The sequence below is a fragment of the Eublepharis macularius genome, chromosome 4, assembly GCF_028583425.1.
Source record: "Eublepharis macularius isolate TG4126 chromosome 4, MPM_Emac_v1.0, whole genome shotgun sequence".
NCBI lineage: Eukaryota > Metazoa > Chordata > Lepidosauria > Squamata > Eublepharidae > Eublepharis > Eublepharis macularius.
Window position 1 is genome coordinate 20,844,826 of NC_072793.1, and position 26,816 is coordinate 20,871,641.

The 26,816-nt window shown below is 44.3% G+C and overlaps 2 protein-coding genes across 3 annotated transcripts; one reads left to right on the forward strand and one right to left on the reverse strand.

Annotated features, from left to right (window-relative positions):
- Positions 1–3: 3 nt before the first annotated feature.
- FAM104A (family with sequence similarity 104 member A) lies at positions 4–10,290 on the reverse strand. Its single transcript, XM_054976212.1, has 3 exons — positions 10,106–10,290; positions 5,562–5,658; positions 4–650 (listed from the first exon to the last, which is right to left on the reverse strand). The coding sequence occupies exons 1-3, from the start codon at positions 10,150–10,152 to the stop codon at positions 408–410; spliced, it is 387 nt and encodes a 128-aa protein (XP_054832187.1). The 5' UTR covers positions 10,153–10,290; the 3' UTR covers positions 4–407.
- Positions 10,291–11,426: 1,136 nt separating this feature from the next.
- Positions 11,427–18,860, forward strand: C4H17orf80 (chromosome 4 C17orf80 homolog). 2 transcript variants are annotated; one of them, XM_054977818.1, is made up of 5 exons: positions 11,427–11,727; positions 13,374–14,864; positions 17,057–17,164; positions 17,411–17,527; positions 18,463–18,860. In XM_054977818.1, exons 2-5 carry the CDS (start codon positions 13,382–13,384, stop codon positions 18,489–18,491), a joined length of 1,737 nt encoding a protein of 578 aa, XP_054833793.1. In that variant the 5' UTR covers positions 11,427–11,727; positions 13,374–13,381; the 3' UTR covers positions 18,492–18,860. The 2 variants fall into 2 exon arrangements, with proteins under 2 accessions (XP_054833793.1, XP_054833794.1); XM_054977819.1 differs by having other exon boundaries at positions 11,427–11,683.
- Positions 18,861–26,816: the final 7,956 nt, after the last annotated feature.

A 26,816-nucleotide genomic window follows, 5' to 3' on the forward strand; every position in this document is an offset into this window, starting at 1 on the left:
AAAACATATTCACTATTTATTGAAATTAAAAAAGACTTATAAAACTGAACACAAACGTTTGAAAGGTTTTACATAAAGCATCAGTTACTAATTAACAGATTAAGAAGTCAGACCGGACTCAGTATGCACTCCTATAATACACAGGCGGATTATCAGACTCACTTTGACGCCAAAGATATCCACCCTTCCCCCTGCCCACAGCATCCTATAAAAATTGCTCCAAAGCCCCTTTTGCATTGCAATAGTGCAGCAACCACAAGTAAACAACTGCCTGTTGACCTGTTATTCCAAATACAGACTGAGAAGGCAACAGGCATTTTGTGCAATTTTAACAAACTTTTTAAGTCGAAACATCCCATCACACAGTGCCGTCCCCCCTCGCAGAAGGCAGGGGACTGCCGGTCTCATCATGTCGGGGGGCGGCCCCTGTTCTGTAAGCTGTGGAAGTGCGCTTCCTTCAGGATCTGGTTGATGTGGAAGTACGGACCTTGGCATAGTGCAGACGGCTCATGGAAGGACTGAGGAGGGGTGGCGGGACTTGATCCTGGCATCACCTGGTGGAGGCTGGTTTCCGGCCCGCTACCTCTGTCGGGACTGCTTATGCTGCTGCTGCTACAGGTGCTGCTGCAGCCACTCTCGCTGCTAGAGGACTGCGGAGCAAAAGATGCATAAGAAAGACCAATCAGACTGCTTCTCTAGCAAGTCCCAGCAACTGACAAAGGGCACATTCAACTGGAAGCTTGTAAGGGGGGAGGGAGGCGAACATGCAGTTGCTGTCTTATCTTACCCAACCCACACACTGCATTTCTCAGAGGCCAGAATTTCATCTCCATAGTATTTTCATAACCTCTGCTGAGGGTTGACATTTTTTCAGTTGCCTAGGCTTTGTAGGAATATTATTGAAAATGAAAAACTGATGACACCCCCCAAAATTCCCATCTATAACAGCTGTTTCAAGTTCTACCCCATGCATTTGAATTTTGACACCGATCCACTATACGTTCCAACACGAAATGCAGAGAAATAATTATGCACATATTGTCAAGTGTTTTACCAATTTACACATAAATATCAAATTCCGTAATGGCATATACACAAGATACAAGGATGGCGGGCTTTGCACCCATCCTGGTTTTATCTTTTTTTATCAAAAATGCTTGTGTGTGGTGGTCTATTTCATCCAAGATTACTAAGCAGATATATAAAGCAGATGGAACTCACACCATATAACGTACTATGTTATCAGTCTATTTCAGTGGCAGACAAGTGTTTTGGCACATGCCCTTGACGGCCAGCAATGTGTACCCGGTTAGACATATTGTGAGCAGAGCCCCAGTGGCACTGCCAGGACCGCAAGGAATCACCTCGGACCTCCCTGGCAGCAATGCAGGTCCAAGAAGAAATTCTAAGTCCTGTCCATCACTTTCTCTTACCCCACCAGTCTCAGCAATTTCAGCATATCAAGGGCTTGCTATGGTTGCTTGAGCACAGAAGCAGTCCTGTATGTTTAACAAAATGGTCTGGTGTGGTCTGTGGGTTGCTAAACTCTGGCTACTTACCATGCATCTGATAAAGCAGATGCAGGATGATCTAGGGGCGTGCACCGATTATTAAATCCGATTTTTTTTTACCAAATAAGAGAAAAAAATCAGAATTCTCTGAATTCCAAACTGATTCTCTAATCCAGTTCAAGTATTACTGAAAAATCTGGTCATTGTTTTCTATGGGAGAATCACTCTGGGAGATGTCTGGCGGGCTGTAGGGGTCATTTTTCAACCAAATGTCACCAAATTTGGAGGGTTCCTACTCATGACTGTCCTCTAAAGATTCCTCATTTCACGAAGTTTGAACCCAGAGAGCCCATTTTATGCCCCCCCACCAAAGGTGCCCTAACCCATTCTTCATTATTTCCTATGTAGAAAAATATCTGGGAGCTATCAAAGGGGCTGGGAGTGGCATTTTTCAGGTAAACTCAACCATTTTCCAGGAGACAAACTCCTGACTGTCCTCTAATGACCCTCCATGTTTCAGGAAGATTGGACTTGGGGGACCAATTCTATGAGCCCCTGAACAAGCTGCCCCCCAGCTACTCGTTTCCTATGGGAAAAAGTCAAAGCTGACTCCCACTGCAGGAACACACTGGGGCAAGGCTGCCATGGCCAAGGCACACTCCCAAAAACAAGCTGAGCTGATCCCTGAGAAAGTCCAATAGAACTAAAGCCCATGAATGGAATCCCCCCCAGAACCAAAGTGAAGAAACGGGATCAACACCACATCAGAGAATCACACTAAGTCCACCCAAACCAAACTGAAGCAAGGGACACTGTTGCAACTTAGCCCAACAGAAGCAAACTGAAGCAAGGGAACGCCTTGTGCTTGTGGCTGGGTACTGCCCAGTCTTGTTCTCTGGTGTTTCCCCACTGGCAGAACCCAGTGTCTGGCTGCTGGTTCGTCCTTAACTTTGGTCTTAACATGAGTCTTCAGAGAACAGTTAGGAGTAGGTGCCCACCCACCAAATACGGTGATGTTTGATTGAAAAATGACCCTTACAGCCCACCGGATAAGCTCCCAGAGTGATTTCCCCATAGAAAACAATGGTCATTAAAAAAAAAATCGGTAAAAATTTGGGATACCTGACTTTTGATTCAGAATGCCTAGATTTTACCAAATCAGTCGAAATTCAGCATTTTAATCTGAATCCTGAACCAAACTGCACACCCCTAAGCTGATCAACTTATTCCACAATGAACAGATCTGTCTGTAGTTATCACTCTTTTTAAGTTAGAAATGATAACATACTAGAGAACCAGTAGCAAATCTTAGCATAGCCTTGATATGACAGCTACACAGCTGAAGAGGAAAGTAAGCACCAGGTACCTTCTATAATCAACTATAGCATCATGCACTACTGTTCAAAGTAAAAAGATACACGTGTATTATGCCTGTTATTTAAAGGCAATATCAGTATTTCTATATATAAATATCTATGGTAAAGTTAAATACTTCCAAATAACCTCCATATTCAATTACAACAAGAGATACCAATATTAAAGGCCATTAAAATACAGCATAAGAAGTCTGCATCAATCCTGATATGATTCCACTGCACAATGTTCATTTAGGATTCTGCAGGCGTCAGTAGGAGCTTGGAGTGAGATTCCCGAGGGGAAGCCCTGAAAATATCCCCTGGAAGACCTCGGGATCAGCAGTTATAAAATTATAAAAGGTAGCTATGTTCAGGGTAAATTTAAAGATGAAGCTGGTTTCCACGAACTGGTCTACTGGTTCGTTTGGGTCATATTTAAACGGCCATTTCCCCGAGGAAATGGCCATTTAAACTTTTCCTGCCGCTTGCAAGCAGCAGGGCCCTTTAAACTATCAGCTGGCAGGTGGCAAGGGCGGGATCCCCCCTGCCACCTGGTAGTTTAAAGGGCCCTGCCACTTGCAAGGCAGGAAAGTGCCCTTTAAACTGTCAAATGCCCCTTTCCCTGCCGCTGCTAAGCGGCCAGAAAGGGGCATTTAAACCCCATGAACCACGAACTGGTTCGTAACTGGCCCCAGTTCTGTGCCAGTTTGTGGTTCCTGGTTTGTGAAAACCCACGAACCACGAACCTCATGGTTTGTTTTTCTTGTGGTTCATGCCCGTCTCTAATCTAGACCCATTTCAAGCCTGGGTTTGGGAATGAAACTACACTCCAATGTGTGGGAGGAACAGGACAAGTGTGTCCCTGTCGGTTCTAGATCTCAGTGACCTTTAAACTTTTGCGGTAACGATCACACAATCCCTCTGGGCCAATTTGATGGTGATAGAGACTGTGGTTACCACCATATTTTGATGCTTCTGTTACCATGTGTCAGATGACTAGCTCAAGTTGATAGGGAATTGCTGCTCAAGCCCATGGCCCTTGAGGTATGGGAATGTGCAAAATCCTACCTTACTTTCCATGCTCAATATCTACATAAAAAGTTGCTGAGGAGGATTCAGAGTGAAGTGCCACCAATATTAAGATGACATTCAACTCCCCATTTCATTTGATTCTGGACCACTACCTGGAAACAATAATGGGCTAGGGGTAAAGGCTAAGAAACTGAAGCTCAACCCAAGTAAGACAGGCGCTGTTGGTCAATAATATGGCCAGTTAAGGATTGAAGAATCTGCCTGTTCTAGGGCACACTTCTCTTCAAGGGAAGTCTGCAGCTTAGTGTGCTATTAGAATGAGGGCCACAGATGGGTATCTTTTCTGTAGTATATCTTCTCTAACACTTAATATGTTTACCAGCTTCAACTAGTATGCCATCTGCACTCCTTCTTTCAGGCACAGGATTTGGCCATGGTTATCCATTTTCAGATCTCATCTAGGTTAGATATTATAAAAGAAGGAACCCCTGAGTTCAGAGAGGAAATCCTATCCCTCTGCTTGCCATTTCTTCCACTCTTGTCCCCTGGGGGAAAGCTGATGGGATTGGTCAACTCACCCAGCCAGGCAAGTGATAGAAGAGGGGGGCTTTCAATTCAATCGTATCAAAGCTTCTGCCAATTAACGGAGCAGTGGCAGCTTGGGAGAGGGCTCCAGTGCATGATTTCAGCTCCAAGCCTCCCACCACTCTCTCTCCAAGGTTTCCAATCCAAGCCTCTTCTGCTGGCCTCCGCTTGCCACTCACCCTGCTGCCATGCCTCCTCTTCCCACACTGCTGTTGCAGCCCCTCACTGCCTCCGTCGCTCCACTTCCTGCCACCATTTTCTCCCTCCTCCTTGGCTGAACCTTTTATACAATATCTTGTAAGGCTGACCATGATCTCTTGAGAACTCAGTTGGCTCTTTTTTGCTTTTAGTTGTTTTCCCTGTTCTGGATTTTTTTTAAAAAAAAAAAAAGCTTCCAGGGATTTTGTAGACAAATCCCCACAATTTGTACACGTGTGGATTTTTAAATCTGCACTCTCAGGACAAGTTCAGAATTAGGTATAAAGAAGCATACTTCCCTAGTGTTGAAAAACTATACTGACTACTAATTCACTTCTGAGCCTTATTCAAAGTACTTATTACCATTTAAAGTCCTAGATGGCTTGGGATGCTCTCACATGTACCTAAGCATCAATTAGGATCATCTTTGGAGGCCCAGCTACACCTTCTCTCATTTTGTCCAAGATGCGGCAGACCCTGCACTCAGCTATGCACATGACACTGACTTTTGAACTTCTAGCACATTTGAAAACTCGTTTGCCCACATCTTTGGTTCTTTCTCCCTCACTTCCTTTTTTGTGCAGTTTGGAGAACATTTTCCAACTAATTTTATCTTTCAATTGATGTGTATTAGACAAGATTAATGGTGAGGACTTTTTATTTGTTGATAACGTTCATTTCACTTTATTGATGCTTTATTGTGATCCGGATTTCATTTTAATTATAAGTCGCCACAAGAACTATCTGACTGAAGGGTGGAATAAAAATTTTCAAGCAAATGTCTTTTTGGATCTACATCCATAACTGCTCCCACTGTGCTCATTAGACACAAATTCCCAAAGCAATACTAGCTCAGCTCTGTGCTACAGCAAAGTCTTACCTCAGTATCCCAAGAGTCCTGAAAAACACTATTTCGGCTACTGCGCTTTGTTTGAGGGATATGCCCATCCTCCTCTGCACCATTTCGTCTTCTTTTCCTGAAGAAAGCAATGGGAGACGTTACTATAGTTTGTACCAGTATGAAAGCGGGCAATGGGGAAAAAGGACTCTGGCACCATCTCAACTCAAGAATTTTTGACCTGAACAGAGGCAGAAATGGAAGAATGCAGAAAAGTAGGATGCAAGACTCCAACAAATCTCTGGTCAACGGATCTTAAAGGTGAAGAGAAAGACATCCTTTTGTTTTACAGCACAAAGATTGCAAGTACTGAGTGGAAAACAGGATCCTAGGCAGGAAAGGCTGTTTGATACCTCAAGGGCAGCAGGAAGATATCAAAACATGTTCCTTTGATAGTCACCTGAGCTCCTCACACAATGATCTAGGTTTGTAAGATAAAATAAACTTCCTTTGTATTTCACTTGCAAAGACCATTCTGGACACAGCTATTGTCTGCTCCAAAGATCCATGTACCATCTCCTATCAAGCCATTAAGCTAAAATTCAACATCTACCCCAGATGATCATCTTAGAAATATTCAGGTACCCCTTCCCTAACACGTTATCCCTGTTAGCCACTCACAGCTTGGATCCTCAACTCCACACCAATAGGTCTTAAGTCCTCACTTGTAGCAATCGAAGTGCAGCCCTAAATCCACTGGTAGACAACCCAAGTTTATACCCTCAGTCCAATGGGACCATAATAGCTAGTTTTGCATCTAACTTGACCAATGACCAGGCTTCATCGCTGATGCCCAGGTAAAATAAGATATATTTAAGAGAGGCTGACCAAGCCTCCCCCGCAATTTTGTAGATGGCCCGCTAAACCCTCTTTCACAGCAATGTGGACACAGCCAGATCCTCTTCAAGATCAAGTAAAGTATGATTTGCTTTCTTCTTTTCTGCCTCCTGTATCCCGCTGGCCCATCTTTCAATGACAGCAGGTTTCTTCCTCTGGGTTGTCTCTGAGAAACACACCCTAATTTCAATTAGGTACTTGGTTTTAAGTTGCTAATGTTAACAGAACCATATTGGTTTTCATGTCTTTTTATACAGATTTCTCAGGTATCAATCAGGCAAGTAATACATTACTTTCTTACTAAGTATTCTGTCTCACCCTAGAGATTTACTGCATCAGAAATGACAGCTGTGTGGACCCAAATCAAAAGATAATAACATTAATAACATAACATTCGATTTATATACTGCCCTTCAGGATGACTTAACACCCACTCAGAGCGGTTTACAAAGTATGTTGTTATTATCCCCGCAACAAAACACCCTGTGAGGTGGGTGGGGCTGAGAGAGCTCCGAGAAGCTGTGATGGACCCAAGGTCACCCAGCTGGCTTCAAGTGGAAGAGTGAGGAATCAAACCCGGTTCTCCAGATGAGAGTCCTGCTGCTCTTAACCACTACACCAAACTGGCTCTCTGATCTACCATGATCTACCCTAGTGTTGTAAATGTGTGAAAAAGGAGACAGCCTTAATGTGGCAGATAGGACCCATGGACTGATTTGGGGAGAGAGCAATAAGAGATGGTGGATATTGTACTTTTGTTTAAAGTATGCAGCCATGACTCACATATTGTAAATACTGCTTCTAACTTGCTTAACAGTTGTTTTTTCTTCCTATGCTCACTAGTAAGAAAGAATTTTGGCCTGGAATTCAGAAGACAGGCAGAAGACTGAGCTGTTTCTTTTGATGCTAATATGAGAACACCTCTTGTATCTCTCAATTTCCATTCATCAAAGATACAGATGAAGAAAATTCCCTTAAGGTTATCCACCTTAAAATTAGTTCACAGACTGATCAAGAGTCTGAGTGCAACACCCAAGAATTCTCTAAAGCCTTAGCCGCTTCTAAAAATAAAACTGAACGTTCCAAATGACATCTGGCTATATTAAAGACAAGCAGTCGCATTTTCATAGTCATGTTCAAGTAGATCAGAAAAGTGTAAGAAGTTTGTAGATATTAAAGTCCAAAGAAAGAAGTATTACATCTGAATAAACACATCTTGGGCAGCACAGATGTCCTCACTTTGTCTGAAGGACTTATCCCTAGCATCACCCCCTGCCCCCAACCCTTCACACTATACCTGTTCTGTGTATTGTTTCGTGGGATATTCTTAGTGATGTTCCATACTAAAATTATTGGTTCAAACTAGGAAAAAAAATTTAAGCATCTGGTTCAATAATCTCCAATTATTTGCTGTTTCAGTTTTTGGCTGTATCTTGCCATACTTTTATGACATCATAGTTACATCAGAAGGTTAGGGGATAACATTACATGACATGGTTTTGCTCAATTAAAAAAGCCAACTATAACACATTTTCCTTTGATTAATAGTATTACGACACATATACTGAATAAGCCCTATAAATCTCATTACAGTGTTATGCCTAAAACATATACTGATGATGGTGGCAACGTCCTACCCCAGCACTGTGACCAGTCTCCGGGGAACTGTAAGGTCCAAAGAATTAAGCGGTGGTTGGAAGAGGACTTTCAGGCTTTTAAACAGGAAGGGAAAGAGCATTCAACAACAGGATATGCATAATTTGATCAGGTGTGCAGAGATGACACGCTGCATAATTATCATGTAGAAACCCTGCACGGTTCGTGGTGCAGCACACCTGTTCAAATGTGCTCAGGGACATTCTGCACACCTGGAAAGCAAACCCCCAATTCAACTCTTAACTCAGCCATGACATTATTTGTAATTATTTAGTACATTTTTACTCCACCTTCCTCATAGGAGATCTGGGTGGTATACCTCTGCCTTTCTTCATTTTCACAGCAGCTACTAGGTAGATTAGGTTGAGAGCAGGCACCTGCTCGAAAATCTAGCAAACTTCTGGGAAGAGTGGAAATTCAAATCTAGGTCTCCCAGCTCCTAACCCATCACTCAAGCCAGTACACTGTTCTCGCTCTCCGTAAACTGACCTGAAGCAAAAAACTTCTTTTCAGCTCAGTCTTTTATTTACAATGTGATGATAACACCAACCTGGTTGACAGGGCTGTTGTAAAGGCACATTTGAGATACTGTAGAAAAGAGCAAGAGTCCAGAAGCACCTATAAGACTACACATCCATGTGGACTCACATTCTAGCTGTATCTGAAGAAATAAGCTGTGGCTCATGAAGGCTCATACCCTACCACAAATGTTAGTCTTATAAGTGCTACTGGACTCTTGCTCTTTTCCACTGCTACAGACAGACTAACACGGCTACCCATCTTGATCTGTCTCTATTTGAGATACTAAATGTGAACTGTTTGGTGACAGCCAGTTTGGTGTAGTGATTAAGAGCAGCAGGACTCTAATCTGGAGAACCGGGTTTGATTCCTCACTCCTCCACTTGAAGCCACCTGGGTGACCTTGGGTCAGTCACAGCTTCTAGTTCTCACAGGGTGTTTTGTTGTGGGGATAACAACAACATACTTTGTAAACCACTCTGAGTGGGTGTTAAGTCATCCTGAAGGGCAGTATATAAACTGAATATTGTTATTGTTTTATTTATGCCATTTATGGTCCACCTTTCTCACTGAGACTCAAGGTGGATTATACAGTGTGAGATTAGTACAGTCAGTATCAAGGACACTTCCGTAAACAATGCCATAGGGTAAATAAACACAGGTTTACAAAGACATAACATTAGCAACAATCCAGTAAGAGTTGAAGAAATGCTGGAACAGAACATAAGCAAGTCTAGGACTGACATAGGAGCACATATCTAAAGCAACAGATAGCAGGCAAGGCCACCATATGTTACATATGCCTTAAATCTATGGCCCCTAACTCATTAGCGGAGCATCTGAGATCCCTCCCTACAAAACAGAAGTGGAGAAGAAGAGGCAGCCCAGAGCATACGGTGGTGGAGAGTGCCCTCAAGACATAGCTGCCTTCTGGCGACCCCTGGTGGGGTTTTCATGGCAAGAGACTAAGAGAGGCGGTTTGCCATTGCCTGCCTCTGCAACCCTGGTCTTCTTCGGAGGTCTCCCCTCCACTGACTAACCAGGGCCGACCCTGCTTAGCTTCTGGGATCCGACGCGATCAGGCTCCCCTGGGAGATCCAGGTCAGGGTTGCAGAGACAAAATAAAGAGGGCTGGAAAGCTCTGGCGAGGCAGGCCCATGACGCAGCAAACGTGCGGGGTCTGGCCAAGGCCTGGCCAGGGAGCCCTCCCGGGGCACCGCCGTGGCTTCCACGTACTCAAACGGCGGTGTAACCACCTGCCCCGCGTAGGGCTCGCTCGGATTGGGTCCGCCGCGAAGCGCAACCAGCCAGGCGGCTGCGGGCTGGGCCCGGGACCGCTGCGCCGCCAGCCCCCCATTCGCCTCAGGGCGGCCCCCCCTCCTTCCTTCCGCCCCCTCCCCGCTCAACCGGCCCCTCCTCAGCAACCCCCGAGGGCCGCTCGCGCCCGCCCCCCTCCCCGCCCGCGATACGCTCGGAATGTCCCTCCCTCGGCCACCGTATCCCCCCCCCCTTACCTCTGCCTTGCTCCCCGCTCGCTCGCCAACGCTCCCCGGCAACTCATGGCCTGGCCCAGCCGGGAGTCTCAGACCCAGAGCCGTAGGGCGCAGCAGGCCCCGCGCCGCCGCTCCCAAACAATTCGCCCCTTTCCTCCCCCTTCCTCAGTCGCCGCTTCCGGTGTGCCAACCTCCTGCGCAGGCGCACTGGCAGCGGCCAAGTAACCGCCCCGTCGCCCTCTTTGGGTAGCTCTCAGACGCAGAGGAGCCTTCGGCCACCGCCACGCAGGCGCACTGTCGCTGCGGCGCACCGGGCGGACCTCGGCTCTCGCTGGCTGTGCGCAGGCGTGAAGGTCAGGAGCACGTTTACGTCATAGAAAAAGCCTGTCAGCGGACTTCACGGGCGCGGAGCGGTTTCGGAGTGAACGTCACAGAGCTGGGGGCGGGGGGGAGAGAGAGAAAAGCCAGGGGGCGTTGTGCGCAGGCTCGGGCCGCGTAGCTCCAGATCTGTGTGCGCTTTCTTGTGAATCTGAGGAAGGGGGCGGTGGCTCACGAAAACTCATCCTCTCCCACTAATTTTGTTAGTCTTAAAGGTTCAGATCTGAAAAAGTGAGCTGTGGCTCACCACTAATTTTGTTAAGTCTTACAGGTGCTACTGGACTCTTGCTCCTTTCTCAAACTCCCTTCCCTTCACCTCCGCTTGGAAGTACAGGACTTAATAATATCCAGAGGAGTTAGCCGTGTTAGTCTGTAGTAGCAAAATCAAAAAGAGTCCAGTAGCACCTTTAAGACTAACCAATTTTATTTTAAAATAAAATATTTTAAAATAAAATTGGTTAGTCTTAAAGGTGCTACTGGACTCTTTTTGACTTAATAATATGGCTTCCTTAGTCCAAGGCAGATTCTTTTGGCATATTTCTGCACCATTCACATTCATTTTTATTTATTTATGTCATTAATGGTCCGCCTTTCTGAGACTCAAGGCGGATTGCACAGTTTACAACGTTGCAAGTTAACAAAGACCAGGCATTAGCAAGCATCCAATACAGAGCTGAAGGTATTCACATTTGCCGCACAAATGGCAAACCTGCATTTGAAAGAGCATGGAAATGTTGCATTGCACCCCCGGGAAACGTTACATTGCTGCCAAAACACTGCACTCCCGGATTTCTACTCCGGCTTTTCTGTCAGCTGTTCCTATGGCCGCTCCAATGGGGGAAAGCAACGGCGTCAAAAGAAACCAGGAAGTCCGGATTGCAGCCAAAGGAGCCATCAATGTGGGTTCCCGCACGCACATCTCCCAATGCACCCGTCACGCTGCTCTTTCTGGTAGAATAAGCTAAAAACGCGCATCGCAGGTACGCAAGGCAAAAGGACGTTAGATGACAGACGCGCATTTTCCCCGGCTCTGCTGCGTCGGGCTTAGCCTGGAAAGGTCACGTGATAAATGAGCCGCGCTCTGCGCAGGAGTTTCCAAGAACTTTATCATCTTAACCCACTTTCGGTTTCAATGGCGGCGGGGCCAAAAGGGACTACAGGCAGCCTGATAGCGGCAGTCGAGGAATGTGGTGCCTGCCCTTAATGAAAAAAAGGATTGAGGTGGGTGGCCGGTGGTTCCTGCAACTGAGCCTTCGCTGATCCAGGTACGGGGAGAAGACCTGGGGTGGAGTTTCCACGAACCTTGCTGCAGCGATTTTCTTGGGAAGATTGAAACTCAGCATCACTCAGCAACAAAGGATCCCACAACAATTGGACAAAAGTTTCCTGTTCATAGATGCAAAGAAGTTAGCTGTGTTAGTCTTTAGTTGCAAAATAGTAAAGAGTCCGGTAGCACTTTTAAGACTATCCAACTTTATTGTAGCATAAGCTTTAGAGCACCACAGCTCTCTTCGTCAGATGCATCCACAATAAAGTTGCGTAGTCTTAAAGGTGCTACTGGACTCTACTACGTTTCCTGCTATTTCTCTTGCACATGGCCTGGTTGATTTGCAGTGTTTTTAAAAATTTATAAATACTTTATTTTCCAAACATTTATACATGCAACAATAACCGTAAATAGCGTCACTACAACAAGTGTACATGATAAACTATAAACAGCAGATTTATGAGAATGGAACTGGATATTATATTTTGTTATATTATTACCGAAATTAGATATCATATTGGCATTGCGAATTAAGATTTGTAAGAGATTCTTTTGTTTTATTTGTATCTGTTCTGCAGGTGGTTTTCAAGAGCGATTTAAACATGTCTGGATACGACTACTATTAATAACCACAAAGCATTCCAAACTTGATAGTCTTCAGTAGTATCTTACATATAATTGGGGAGATGCATAGTTTTAATGCAGAACTGAGCTAGAATGGTGGTACTTTGGAAAAAAAAACCTCATCCTTTTTTACCTTCCAAGGGTCCTCACAGCTTCCAAGGTACCATAGCAGTAATATTAATGTTAACCAAAGGCACAAAAACATGAATGTTGGGATGCCCACATTCCTGATATTAAGCCATAAAGCACAGTTTGACTTTCTCCTATATAAATGAGCACAGATGTGCGCTGCACGGGACAGATCTCTATGGTTTTTATAGGCAGGCTAGCACACTTGTTAGCAAAATGCAGATCACAGCAATGTACACAAACTTCACAGTAAAATTCAATACTACTACTACTACTACTACTACTACTACTACTACTACTACTACTAATAATAATAATAATAATAATAATAATAACTGTGCTTATATACTGCTCTTACCAGAGCGGTGAACAAGTTAGTGTTATTATTATCTCTACAATGCTGCTGGGGAGCTGGGGCTGAGAGGAGTGGCTGACCCAAGGCCACCTCCTGAGCTCATGGCAGGAGTGGGATTCGAACCAGTAAAGTGCTGATTCTTAGCCGAACCACTTACCCACTGTGCTTTGTTGTTCTATGGTGCAAAAACATAGATCCATGGTATGTATCCTTGTGGGTTTTTTTTTTAAAGGAAAGCAACAAACTCCGCTATCTAGATACAGCTTGCATTCATGTGCAAAGATCATAATTTTAAAAAGGCATCCGGCACCACTGCAGGTTTCCTTTCACCATCTTTTCTGTTTTATTCTCACAACTCAATGAGGAGAGATCTTCTAGGGAGCTTCAGCACTGAGGACAGATTTGGTTCTAACCCAACACCGTAACCACAACATAACACTGTTTGCAATAAACCTATAGTTGTTCTCATTCATCACATGGGAACTCTAACTGTAACAAAGCCTACCATTTCCACAGTGTCTTGTTTTTCTTTTCAGACAGAAAGATGGCAACCCGCCCTGCCGCAGTAGAAATCTGTCCTTACTGTAAAAAGCCATTTAAGCGTCTCAAGTCTCACTTGCCCCATTGTAAGATGGCAGGAAATTCATCGTCTGCCATTATCGCCCATGAAATGTCTTCTCCCATCTCAGCCGCTGGTAATTCTGCCACGTCTGAATGTCTGAACGCTAAGAAGAAGAAAGGACAGGTCAAAAATACAGAACCGGCCTCCAAAAAAGAAAATAAGAAAATTAAACCTGAGACGATGAGGAATGAAGGGAAAGCAAAAACATATTCCTCAGAACCGATAGATATAGCTGGGGCTGCACCCGTTAGCCATCTTCTTCCACCTCTGAGAATTAAACATTCTGCTCACAAGTCACAGAAAAGAGAAAATGGCGCACCAAGAGCCCCAGGAGAGGACCCAGCACATACGGAGGCAGCTGAGGAATTACTTTCAAAAACAAAGCTTTCCAAAAAGCCCCCCAGGATACAGAAAGGCAGAAGTAAAACTACCTCAGAAGAGGAGTTTGCATGTGGTATCGTTCATGAACCATTGATTCAAAGCAGTAAATCTACTTTTGAATCTCTTGGCCAGCTAATTAAAAACCTGTCTGCAAAACAGAGAGAAGCTGAGGAAGGATATGAAAAGCCGAGTGTATCCGGCTGGATGGATTCTTCTATGGGTGATCCTCAATCCGTTCTTCCGGGAACTAATGACGAAGTCGAACTAACGATTGAGAACCATCGTGTGAAAGTACTGAGGAAGAGACATGGTATTCAAAAGAGCCCATCAAATGAAGCTGCCGTGAGCAACCACAAAATGGGACACCGGCCTGTGGAATCGTTGTCAGCTGGCGCAGAAATGCCATTGGCCAAAGAGAAGCAAATTAACACAGGAACAGAGAATAGAGAGAGAGGTTTAGGGCCTGGGCTTGTTCGGAACAGCCGGAATGGAGAGAGAGGAAATGCTGTGACTTCCGTTAAAGGGTCTGACAACCGTTTTCTGAACAGCTACGGAATGGTTGCCCGTGCTCCTATTCAGCAGGCTGCAGGAGTAAAAAAGATGATGGGCGAAAATCAGTTATCTGTTATTTCTCCCAAAGAGTCTCTAGCTTCTCACAATCCTGAGTCGAATCCCTATCCCACATTTACAGAAACTCTTCCAAGAAGAGGCAATGATGAAGTATCTAATGGCTACCTAACTTGTTTAGAAAAAGATACGGCTTTAGATTCTGAGACCGTTGTGATAACCAGTGGCAACAGCTCAGGGGTATCTTTGAAACCACCCTCAGTTCATACATTCGAAATGACTGCTGCCCAAAGGTTATTATCTCCGAAGAGACACTTACAGCCAGGTTCTTTGGGACTGGAATGGTTTCCAGAACTGTATCCTAATTATCACAGCTTGTTCTCAGAGAAGCACACTCAATGGGACGCCAGAATCCCAGAAACTCGCGTCATCATTCTCCCTCGTGAAGGCTGGCAAGGTAAAAATGGGTCGTTTTCAATCACTGATTTCTAAGAGGGAACATTGCGTGGTGCCACCCAAGGAGCCAGTTTGTTGGCTCAAGTATGTGTGTACACACAGTGTACAATATTATTAGTTTGTTGTTTTTTGCTTTACCGAGGTAAAAACTCCAGGATTATTATTACTTGTCCAGGATTATTCTTACTTGCCTTGTGGCGCAGAGTGGTAAGCTACAGTACTGCAGCCCAAGCTCTGCTCACAACCTGAGTTCGATTCTTGTGGAAGCCAGGTTCAGGTAGCCGGCTCAAGGTTGACTCAGCCTTCCATCCTTCCGAGGTCAGTAAAACGAGTACCCCATTTCCTGGGGGTAAAGTGTAGATGACAGGGGAAGGCAATGGCAAACAATGCCATAACAAAGGTCCGCCAAGAAAACGTCGTGATGTGACGTCCCCCCATGGGTCAGTAATGACTCGGTGCTTGCACAGGGGACTACCTTTACCTTACCTACCTGACCCAGGATCTCTCTAGGAGTCTTTAGTAGGTCCTTGCCGTCACCAACTTCTTTTTCTGCTTTTTTGGAATCCCTTAGTTCAAGAGTATGTATGAATCTCTGTTGCATTTGTATTGAGGGTTGCCAACGAGCATGGAGAAAGCATCTTGTTCCTTTATCAGAGGCTTTGTTAGATGTTATTTACCTCCGTGCCAGGAAAACTGCCCGTTTTCATACATTACTACAAAACATCAACTGTCCATTTCCATACATTAAGCCTCTGTTAAAGGGCCAGGACGTTTTTCTCCGGCCCCATTGGGAACCCTGTTGTCTTGCTCATGTACACTAGGAGCAATTTTAAGAAGTGCTTTATCTTCCATTTCCATTAATTGCTGCCCAACATATGGGTACAGCATGGGGCTATGTAGTGCCCATTCGTTTGCTGACCCACGTATGGGTTGCAGTACATTATCTGTCCTCTTCCCTCCCCCTGTTTGTTGATGGGCAGGTATCTGGAATTGACCCTGTCTTGGGACAGTTATTAACTATTATGACGAACGGTTGTTTTATGAATTGTTTTAATATTTGTATTATATTTTTATAACTGCTGTACCTCGCCCTGAGCCCACTAGCAGGAAGGGCAAGTTAGAAATGTTGTTGTTGTTATTGTTATTGATTATGATGATGATGATGATGATGATGATTGGGAGTCACAGTTAACAACACTTGTAAGGCATATACACCTTGCAAAGTTATATCCTTGAATTGTATCGTCCTGTTATTCTCCAAAGAATCCCTGAAGTGTACTTTGTGCGGGTGTTGATCCCTCAGAGAAGTGTCAACACCAGAGTTCCCTGGGAGAGGGAATGGCTATTAAACCAATTTAAGTCTGTATTATAGACATGCCAAGTCTGAATCAGCAACCTTGGGGTGTTTTCTCCTGAGTAGCCCTACTGTCTGTCATAGTTCCAGCTGCTCCCTTGAAACAGAGCCCTTTCCAATAAGCTGACCTGCTGCATCAAAATGGTTTATTTTCTCGGGGCTGATTAAAGCTCTTCCCAATGCCGGTTGATCTGCGCATGAGGAAACACTCTACCTGCATCTTACTCATGAGCAGGGCTCATTTTGAGGGGGAACACACAGGAACAAAGTTCCGGTAGTTCTCCAAAGAGGTCACATGTCAGGTGGCCCCGCCCACCTGATTTTCGGCCATTTTGGGCCCATTGCGGCCTGGATTGGGGCTGAAACAGCCAGGATAGGTGATGTCAGGGGGTGTGGCATATGCAAACCAGTTATACTAATGACACACTTCCGATGATGGCAAGGGGTGTGGCATATGCTAATGAGTTATGCTAATGAGTTCCTGCAGCTCTTTTTCTACGAAATGGCCCCTGCTCATGAGCAATTTGTAGGGGAGGGCAGTTGGTTACTTGAAATGGAGCTTTTCTCAGTCAGCAGATTGGATGTTACCTTCCGTGGCAAACAGATTTCAGTCTCTATTCATACATTACACACAACTTGACAGGGAAGTGGGTTGGTCTTCACGAGGAGTCCAAAGTCCCTCGATCAAACTCAAAAGTGGAGTTTGTGACTTTTTTCCAGGATATTGTGCAACCAGCATCACCTATTCCTAAGATTTAGGAAGCAAATTTGGTCCCACCCCTGCCAACTCAAAAAGTGAGTGCATTCGAAGCAAAAGCCTGGCTGTTTCTCTCTCCTAGTTCCGCTGGCAGAAAGGCGCCTGATGGATGTCAAGCTCCAAGATTTGCCGGCTTGGCTGGCTGCTTGCAACTCATCTCCCCGCGGGATGCTTAGAGCGACTTGCAGAGGTGAGAGCAAATGGTCTTTCAGTCCTGTGTAGAGACGGGCGAGGGTTCTGCGGCAGTGAGCTGGAATGGCAATTGAGGTTGACTCAACAGCCCTTCTTGTTTTGTCTTTTACTTGCCACTATTTTAATGTTGCATTTATTGGCTCTATGGATATGCCTGAAAAGCAGGCTAGCAGTCTCATAAATGAAAATAAATAATTTCGGCAGCCGTGCTCACAAACCACGCCGTGTCTTTCTTCTTAAACAGCCTGGAATGGATATTACAACAAGTACATCAATGTGAAAAAGGGTGGAGTGGCTGGGATCTCTATGCTGCTGCTCGGCTACTGCGTCCTCAGCTATGCCTGGAGCTATGAACACATTAGTAAGGCTTCTTCCTTGGCATTTCTTTTCTTTTCACAAAAGGAACTGTGTTGGGGGTGCTTGGAGACAGACGCCCTGAGTGTGCTGCCAACAGGGCTTTCCCTTCCCAACGAACCTAAGGTTGGTTCCCAGTTCCTTATTCGCAGTTCCTATTTCCATATTCATCAAGCAAAACACAAATATTGGGGGAATTTTATTTTGGGGTAGGAGACATTCTCTGGACTGCTGAGTTGTATGATTTGGGGTGATCCCAGTATTTTGGGGGGGGGGTTACCCAAAATTTTGAGAATGCAGCTACCCCCTTTTCTGCTTATTGATTTGTTCTGGGGGCACCCTACTTTGAAGCTGTTAACTCAAGAATTGGGCTTTGTAGGAGGACCCAGTACATGTCCACTTAGAGGGCAGGGTCCACTCGATATGGAAGCGTATGTGTGCTCCTACGGTCTTTATGTTGGGATACAGAGCTTTTCAGTTTCCCCCAATATTTGTTTTTTGCTCTGCAAATAAGGAACTAGGAACTGCAAATGAGGAACTGGGAACCCACTTCAGCTTTGTCCCTTCCCAGTACCCGGGGCATGAAGTCCTCGGGAAGGCAACAGCCCATTTGCAACTTCAGAATAAAGATTCTTATCCTGATTTAAGATAAAAGAGGCCTCAGGAAGGTGCAGTTGACCTTGGGGCCTCATTCTGCTGATACTGAGCCTTTAGCGACCATGCTGTTCTCTGCCCCCCATCCTCAAATGTGGAAAGGCAACAGAATGAGTTCCTGGAAGACTTTTGCTTAATGCATGTAGTTGTTTTGTGACAATAGAGTCTCAGGAAATTGTAGACTTTTAAAGAGAGTGGGGCAGGATATTCTTAAATTAGAAACGCCATCATTCCTTCAGTATATATAACAAGTGTAACTCTTCTGCTTTTTTCTTTTCCTAACAACAGAAAAGGATCGGTGGCGTAAATATCACTGATGAGAATGAAAGAAGGTGTGACGGAAGGCCTAGTGCGTTCAAACTGACCGTACAAGTTGCGCGGGGTTTGTTCTGGCAGCAACAAGAGATGTTGAGGAACGCTGCAGGGCAGTTTTCATGCTAAGACGCACACCATCAGTATTTATATTTAGTAGCTACTGTGACACCCTTGGATACAGTAGAAAAGTGAGGAAGTTGTCACTTGTGGCCTGTTGTGTTGGCCTGAGAAGAGACACTTGCTGAAACACTGCTGTATGTAGTACCAAGATGTTTCCAAATGCCTTCTGATGGCAATTAAAGAAACCTTCTCTTCCGTTACGTTTGAAGTACAGGAAGACAAATTTCACTTTGTGAAAGTTGCTGATCGTAAGTGGGAATTCATCCAATGTGTGGAATTAAAGTCCTATCATTTTCTGTTGAGAGTGCTGCAGGGCTCTTTCATACCCAGTTCTGTAAAAGAAAGTGTCAATGAGAGATGAACTGGATGAGACATTATTTACGAGTTCGCCCTGAGTCTCGTCAACCAGATGTGTGGCGGGAGTGCTGTGCTTGGAACTTAATTCCCAGGCATCTGTTGGGGGGGGGGGTTGGATTAGGATCACGGGTACAGGAGGCTCAAGCCCACTCCACCCCTATTTTCTTGATTTGAAGTAGTTTTGGGGCTCTTGTAGGGATATTTTCAATTTTGATTAGCAGAGTAGCAGATAAGCGCATTGGATAGAATGAGAACACACACACATACTCCAGTTTAGCTCTATAAAATAGCTTACTATATAAAGGATAAAAGTTTACATCGGAATAAAATAACTAGACTGCATCTTTGCTAGCTAGAGAAACTGGCTTAGTTTGAAGAAGACTGGAGACTGAAAAAGACTATTACATCCTAAGAGTGAGTTTAGACGGATGAAGACTGAACTGAGCAATAAAAATTCAGGATATCTTTCTACTTAATTGCCCTGCCCCCTAAACTGGTTGCCTGATAGAGAATCCTAATTCATTAAGAACAGAGACTCCCCTTTCTATGGCAGGAATCCTCACTCGAAGCCTAAGTGGTTACATGTAAATAGGTTTACTAACTAAGTAACACAAACAGTTTAACTGTTTCATGACTAAATGCAAACACTTGTTAATTCCTAAAAGATCTGCTGTTTGCTCTGTTGGGGAATCGTATGCATATCCTTCCAGTCCATGTAGGTTAACCCCAGCCCCGGTGCCAGGGTTTCTGCCGCTAGAGGCCAGCCTCGCGTGCGTGCCCCAGACTGTGATGATGTCATCACGTGATGACATCATCACTCAGTGCCACCGGTGGGTGGCTGGAGCAGAGCAAGGAGGCCGCCTGCGCACCGTACACCGCCCTGGCTGCCGTCCCTGGCTCATGGCTGCTGCGCCTGCCCGGGGGGCGGGAGGCAGCAGCGGTGCAGGGCTGGCTGGTGGTGGCATGGGACGCACGCCTCTGCCCCCGGCACCCCCTCTGGCGCCCCCTCCGGCCCCACGGCGCCCGCGGCCCCCACCTCACCGCCTCAACAGTGGCGCTGGCCCTGGTTAACGCAGTGCAGCAAACATTGGCTGGTTGGGGTGGTTTTTGGTCCGGAAAATGGCATGGTGGGGAGACTTAATCTCCTCTCCCCATGGTCCCAGACCACATTTAGATCTCATGTACCTAGGAAATAAGTTCTAAAAGTGGAAATCCTAGAGCAGGCCAACAGAATACAAGGCATACCTGTAAACAGTGTAATTAGGCTAAGAATACATAGTTGATAGAGTTCAGGAGAGCCCTGGACTGGTTTGAGAAAAAGCTTGAGGCTTGAGCAGCTAACATTTTTTTCATAGGTAACGAAGCACTCTCATTTTCCTTTTTGCATGCAGCATACATGTGTTGTGATCAGGGCTTTTTTTCAGCTGGAACACAGTGGAATGGTGTTCCGGCACCTCTTGAAAATGGTCACATGGCCGGTGGTCCGGACCCCTGAGCGGCACAAAGGGCAATCTAAACTCCCTTCTGTCTGGAGATCAGGGGGCGGGGCCACCAGCCATGTGATCATTACCGCCGAGGGCTATTTAAACTTTAAAAAACTCCCTCCTTGTTCCAGCTGACCCAAAGTGACATCTTTGTACGGTCCTGAGTTCCACCACCTCTTTTTCCAGAAAAAAAGCCCTGGTTGTGATGCATTTTCATAGCTGATAGCCAAGGTTTCTAAAACCTGATACCTCTTCTCTCCCCCTCCCCCCCAGCCAATGATACTGTAACAGGTGTGTGTGTGACCTCTGCAGGTATCTACTGGATAATGTGCATCTGATTGCATATGGATGAGAAATTGGCTTTCTCAAATGCCTATCTTTAAAGGAGTTAAAATGATAAATGTGTAGTTCAATAAAGAGTGAAGAAGACTTATGCAGCTCTTTCAAAAGAAGTGCAAATCTACCTGTTCCATATCAATGACCTGCCATCATGACACCTTTACTAGCACTTCCTTGACAGAATGTGACAATCCTGTTTTTTGGAGGGGGGGGATGACAATATTTCCCTCTTGCTGCAAGACTTACCCCTTCCATTGTAAGAACACACAAATTGTTTTGGCGGGATAGAGGCCTGCACGGATCTGAGGTGAGAGCGCTCGACCCAGGTGCCAGGCAGGCAGGCAGCTCACCGGTAGAGCAGGCGCAGAGAGTCCAGGAGACAGGCCGAGGTCAGAGTGCAATAAGTCTAGCAGATAAGGGAGTAGGCAGGAGAGAGAATCCAGGAGACAGGTCAAGGTCAGAGCCCAATAAGTCAGTTCCAGACAGGGCAAGATACAAGGCAGGATTAGGCAGAGCACTACCAGCAGCAGAAAGTGGTGAAAAAAGTTGCTTCCACACTGGGTGATGCCCAGCCTCTGCCTTTTATACTTCTAACTAGGTGCAGGTGTTGGTCTTTTCCTCTGATAGCCTTGCCCTGCGCTTTGCCTGTAAATGAGCACTCTTCCGTCGTTCCCACACAGCTGCCTTTGCCTTGTTCTTCCTTCTCTCAGCTGGCTCAGGTTTCTCCTTAGCTCTGTAGGAGTCTTCCTTCACAACAGCCACCACAGAGGTTCCTGGCTGCTCTTCCTGGGTTTCCTCTGGAGCTACAGCTGGCTCCAGAGTAGACCCTGCTGGCTCTTCCATCTCTTCGTCCTCTGAGGAGGACTCTGGGGCGAGTGGCAGGGTGGCAGCGCAAGGTTGGTGCACAACAGGGTGAGGCTGACTCACAAAAGCACCACTGTTAATTATTGGGTAAATTGTTCCTTTGCTCCAACAAAGCACATGTGCTTTGAAGGCTAAAGTGATCCTACAAGAGCTACAGAATCAAGTACTACTCTAAACCTGTTTAAGCATTAACTTCTCATGGTGACTGTGTTCTGATATGTAATAAGAGTCTAATGCATGTAGGATCCCCTAGTGCAACATGATACTAAAAACGTTGACCAGCACTTGTAGCTTGCAATGTGGGTTTTTGTTCCTACCATTAAGCTTGCAAGCCCCTTGGGTGGGAATTAGCCAATTTTTTTTTGTTCCATCACTCCTAGTTCCCCTTCTTACAGCCCCATCACACATGGGCACCCCGTCCTTTTTATCAGTAGAAAGGATCCAACTCCCTGTAAATAATGATATAATAATAACAGTGATTAAAAAGTTATCAATAGAAAAAGTTCTACACACACACAAGGGCCTATCTTTGTCTTGTGTGTATTATGTGCCATCAAGTCATCTCCGGCCTATGGCAACCCTATGAATGAGCGACCTCCAAAATGTCCTATCATTAACAGACTTGCTCAGATCCTGTATACTGGAGGACGTGGCTTTTACTGAGTCAAGCCATCTTGTTTTAGGTCTTCCTCTTTTCCTACTGCCTTCCCCTTTCCCTAGCATTACTGAATTTTTCAGAGTCTCTTCTCATGATGTGACCAAAGTACGACAGCCTCAGTTTTGTCATTTTAGCTTCTAGGGAGGATTCAGGCTTGATTTGAACTACTACCCACTTATTTATCTTTTTGGCTGTCCATGGCAGAACTCTCCTCCAGCACCACATTTCAAATGAATCAAATCTTTGTCTTAAATCTGTGCGAATACAGAAGAAGATGGAATAGATTCAACCAATGTACATTGAACAGATATCCCAAACTATTCAATAGTTACTATAGAAATGACCTTTAAAATGTACTAAAGCTGAGCAGGCCAACATTAATAATGCTTTGTTCCATTTCTGGAAGAAGAAATCCATACCATTAACTAGCTCAGATGCCCTTTGGGTAAAACCTTCCCTTTGCAGGCAAAAGAGACATGCTGATTTAAATCAGAGCTGACTCTTTTGTACCTGTCAGAGCACATTTATTTTCCACTTTGGAACACAGTAGTTGTGGAGACCTCACACCTACAATTAATTGCTGGGCCTATAATATAGATACCTTACTACGAGCACGCTTATGACTAGCAGGAGGTATATTCTTACCGTATTTTTCACATTCCTGTGCAGCTAATTTGTGCTCTTTCAATATAATCATAAAGCTTTTCCTTTTGACTTCATGCTGCATTTTTTTTTCAAAGAATGATTTGCTGGCAAGCTGATCTGTAATACACTTTTTGATGGGGAAGGTGCAAATCTATGGAAGGATAAAATTCACAGAAATGAAACTTGAATCAAACGTTCGGTTCAAATAGCCAGAACATAGGAATTGGTTAGCTTTCTCCTAATGATGATTATAGACTGATCTAGACTGAATTAATGTTTCAAAGTGGTCTTCATTTCAAATCCTGGTTTAATCATAGCCTTAGGCAATTTCTAAACCTCTGTTCCCCCTACATAAAACAGAAATTGCAAGCTAGATGTGCGGAAGAAGAGGTCCACATTTATATATTCATGCATCACGTGAACACATGAAGATGCCTTACTGAATCAGACCCTTGGTCCATCAAGGTCATTATTATCAGTATTCATTTTCAGGTGTTTCATGTCACCTACTGCCTGTTCTTTTCAGCTGGAGATGCCAAGGATTGAACCTGGGACCTTCTGCATGCCAAAAGGATGCTCTCCCATGCTTACCCACAGCCCCCGCTTTGTTCATAAAAATGGAGCATGCACATGAGATAAGCTCTGCTCCTCCCCACCTTTCTTTGCTTTACTCTAAGGTTAGCCAAAACAAAGAGAGAATCACGGTAGAAAGCACAGATAATAGCAACACAAGCACTGTGATAAACTAACTGAACAGTACAATGTATCCAATTAAAGCAATAAACAATAATTATAAAGAAAAAAACAATCTCATGTAGTATAAGATATATATTATAGCTGCCAAACTCTGAGGCTAAAGTACAGCAAGAAAGGTCATAAGCTTATACAACTAACATTTTCAAATACAATAAAGTGCAAATGCTTCAGTAATAAAGTGCACATGCTTCAAGTACAATCAATAGCAATGAATATAAGCAAGAAAGTGTCCAGTGCTTGCAGATGTAAAGTGACAGTTCCTCGAGTTATACAACTAAATGTGTCTAAAGAAAAATTGTCCATCACATTTAAAGGAGGAAATGTTCCAAGGTTGAGGTGTACCTGCAACGGGGGTGCTAGTGTTTCCTTCCCGTTTCTGTATTCCTTCTTCTGGCAGTAACCATGAGCAAATTCTCAATACAAAAAGAGAGAACATTTCCAATACATTTCAAGCAGAAATCATGGCAGCAGTCATGTACTTGAAGCATTTGCACTTTATTATTGTATTTGAAAATGTTAGTTGTATAAGAAAGTACCTTACTTGCTGTACTTTACATGAGATACTACATGAGATTGTTTTTTCTTTATAATTATTGTTTATTGCTTTAATTGGATACATTGTATTGTTTTGTTAGTTTATCACGGTGCTTGTGTTGCTTTCATCTGTACTCTAAAGTTAGCCTTTTGCACTACGTGTACAGCCCTCGATGAAGCAAGGCGAAACAGGTTGCAGTCAGCTAGCAAACTCATAGGGTCAGAGTTGTTGGATGTAAAAGGCATTCTTGTGAAGACTGGCGTTTGACATCTGCAAAAAAGAAGATAACATCCACTAATGAAAACGTTTGTCCACTACAAGACTTACCTAGTGGTCTGTTGGTTAAAAGGACTTGATAGGAAATTGACTTTCCTGGTGTTACAGTTGTATACTGGATATAATCCTACAAGCGTTCCATATTTTTGTACATTGGAATATTTGTAGGTACTTATTGTTATTTATTGGGGTATTATTATATGTAAAAACAGGTATTGGATGTTTGCACTAAGAGCACTTTAGCATATTAAATGAGATCTATAAAATTCCATGCCAAAAAAGGTCTATAACAAGTTGTTTATGTTTTGTTTGCAGTCATTCTTCGGTGAGTTTCTTTCGTTTATTATTGTACTCTATTGTGAAGGCATATTCTCTCAACTCAGCAGTACTTCAAACAGTAGAGCACTATGAGATAAGGCTAAAAAAAGGCAGCATTTAGTTTTCCTTACCAGGAAACTCTGTTACTGGTAAACAATATCTCTCCCCATGAATACATATAGGTCCCCCTATCATCTAGTCTGATTCCTGGCTGGGAATCAGTAAGATAATGACTTTAAACAGTTCTGGAGACCATGTTACTCTTTCTGGGAAATCATCAAGGGGGAAAGTAGGACTCTTATTGAGTTGTTTGAGAATGCACAACTGACATGTGAAACATTGCTACTGCAATCGACTGTACTGTTTGAATATGAGAAAAGCAGCCCAATAAACTGGCTCAAACTGTTCAACAGCCAGCATCTGTTCAAACACTCTCGCTTTCCAGCCATTCATTTGCTTCTTTAGATAGGGCTGTTTGGGGGTTGCTCTCCATCCATCCCTTATCCAATCACAAAATAGCTTCAATTTATTCACGGTTATTTAGGCACAAGAATAACTCTCGTGTGTCTGGTTCAAATGGAAAGGAGAAATATGGCTGGATATCATCTGCATGCTAATGATACCCAATTCCAAAACCCAGAAGTTTCATACAATTTTTTAAAAGTATGACAGAACAGGACCTGTGTGGGAAAGAAAAAAAAATCAGCAGGATAGGAGAGGAAACGGCAAAGAAGAGACCCCAAACTTTTGACTCACATAGCCAGTCCAGAAGAATGCCGTGATCAAGGGTACAGAAGGGCCACAGAATGGTTCAGGAGAATCAATGAAGTCACATACATTCTCCACCTCTGTCTCGCAGCTGAGATGGCCAACCAGGGTGATGAAGTTAGTTTCAAGGTCCAAACAGAAGTTGTGATCCAGACTGAAACAGGATTAGGTAACCTTTTTAAACCAGGAGTTCAATGAACTACTCAGCCAGCATGGACGTCTTGGCTGGAAAAGATGGATATAGTTCCCCAGCCCATGAAGTTCCATTTTTTTAAAAGCACTTGCTTATAGCATCATTCAAACTGCATGAAACAGAACCATCCCTTGATGACGTATTTCATATAGACTCAAAAGAGATTATGGAAAGACCCCCGAGATTTTTCAGCTGGGGAAAAAGGGGCAGCTAATTAGAGAATTTCTGTAGACAATAAACATCTCTAGAGCCTGAAGCACCCAAACATGGACTTGTTAGCAGTCAGACCCCTTTCTCACACTAAGAGAGCAGTTTATGAATGGAATGTCATAACTGCCCCTCATAAATCCAAAGCACTATCTGGCTCAGAGTGGATGCCAGCTGGGCAGGAGCTTGAAAAAGTACTAGAACATAAGTCAGAGTCGGTTGACTGACTGATGGCCCCTCCATGCCCCAGAGAGATGCAGAGAGAACATTTCCTAAGAAAACCTCTGTCTAATCCTATTAATGCTCCCCCCTCACCCTTATCCTAATCAAAGCTATTCAGCAAACCTGGTAGCTTCCCCATCCAGTACTTACTAAGCCATCAAGCAATATTTTCACCTGTAGTCCATCACAGACAATCACTTCAAGCATCTCCCAACTTATTGTTCTACGTCTGGACATACCATTAAGTTACTATTTTGGGGAGCAAGATGTCAGATTGTCCCAGGGAATATTTTGCCCTATAATTGGGCTCCCCAGCCATGTTCGTGTGCTCTGGATCCATCCACACACACCAAAATTCATTTGGGCTTCTCCCCATTGTAAAACACTGACTGTTTTCACTGTGGTCTCCTCAGACCCCTCCTATCCTTGAGTTTAGTAATTATCGCCCTCTCTGAACTACTTTCTCCCATTTTCTTCCCTAATTTTCCTAGTTAGCCTTGTATGTGTGCTGTATGTGATTTTCTGTTCTGGCTGACCATCTGCCTGATTTATGAGAGTTCTCTAAGGGAATAATCCCTGTAAACA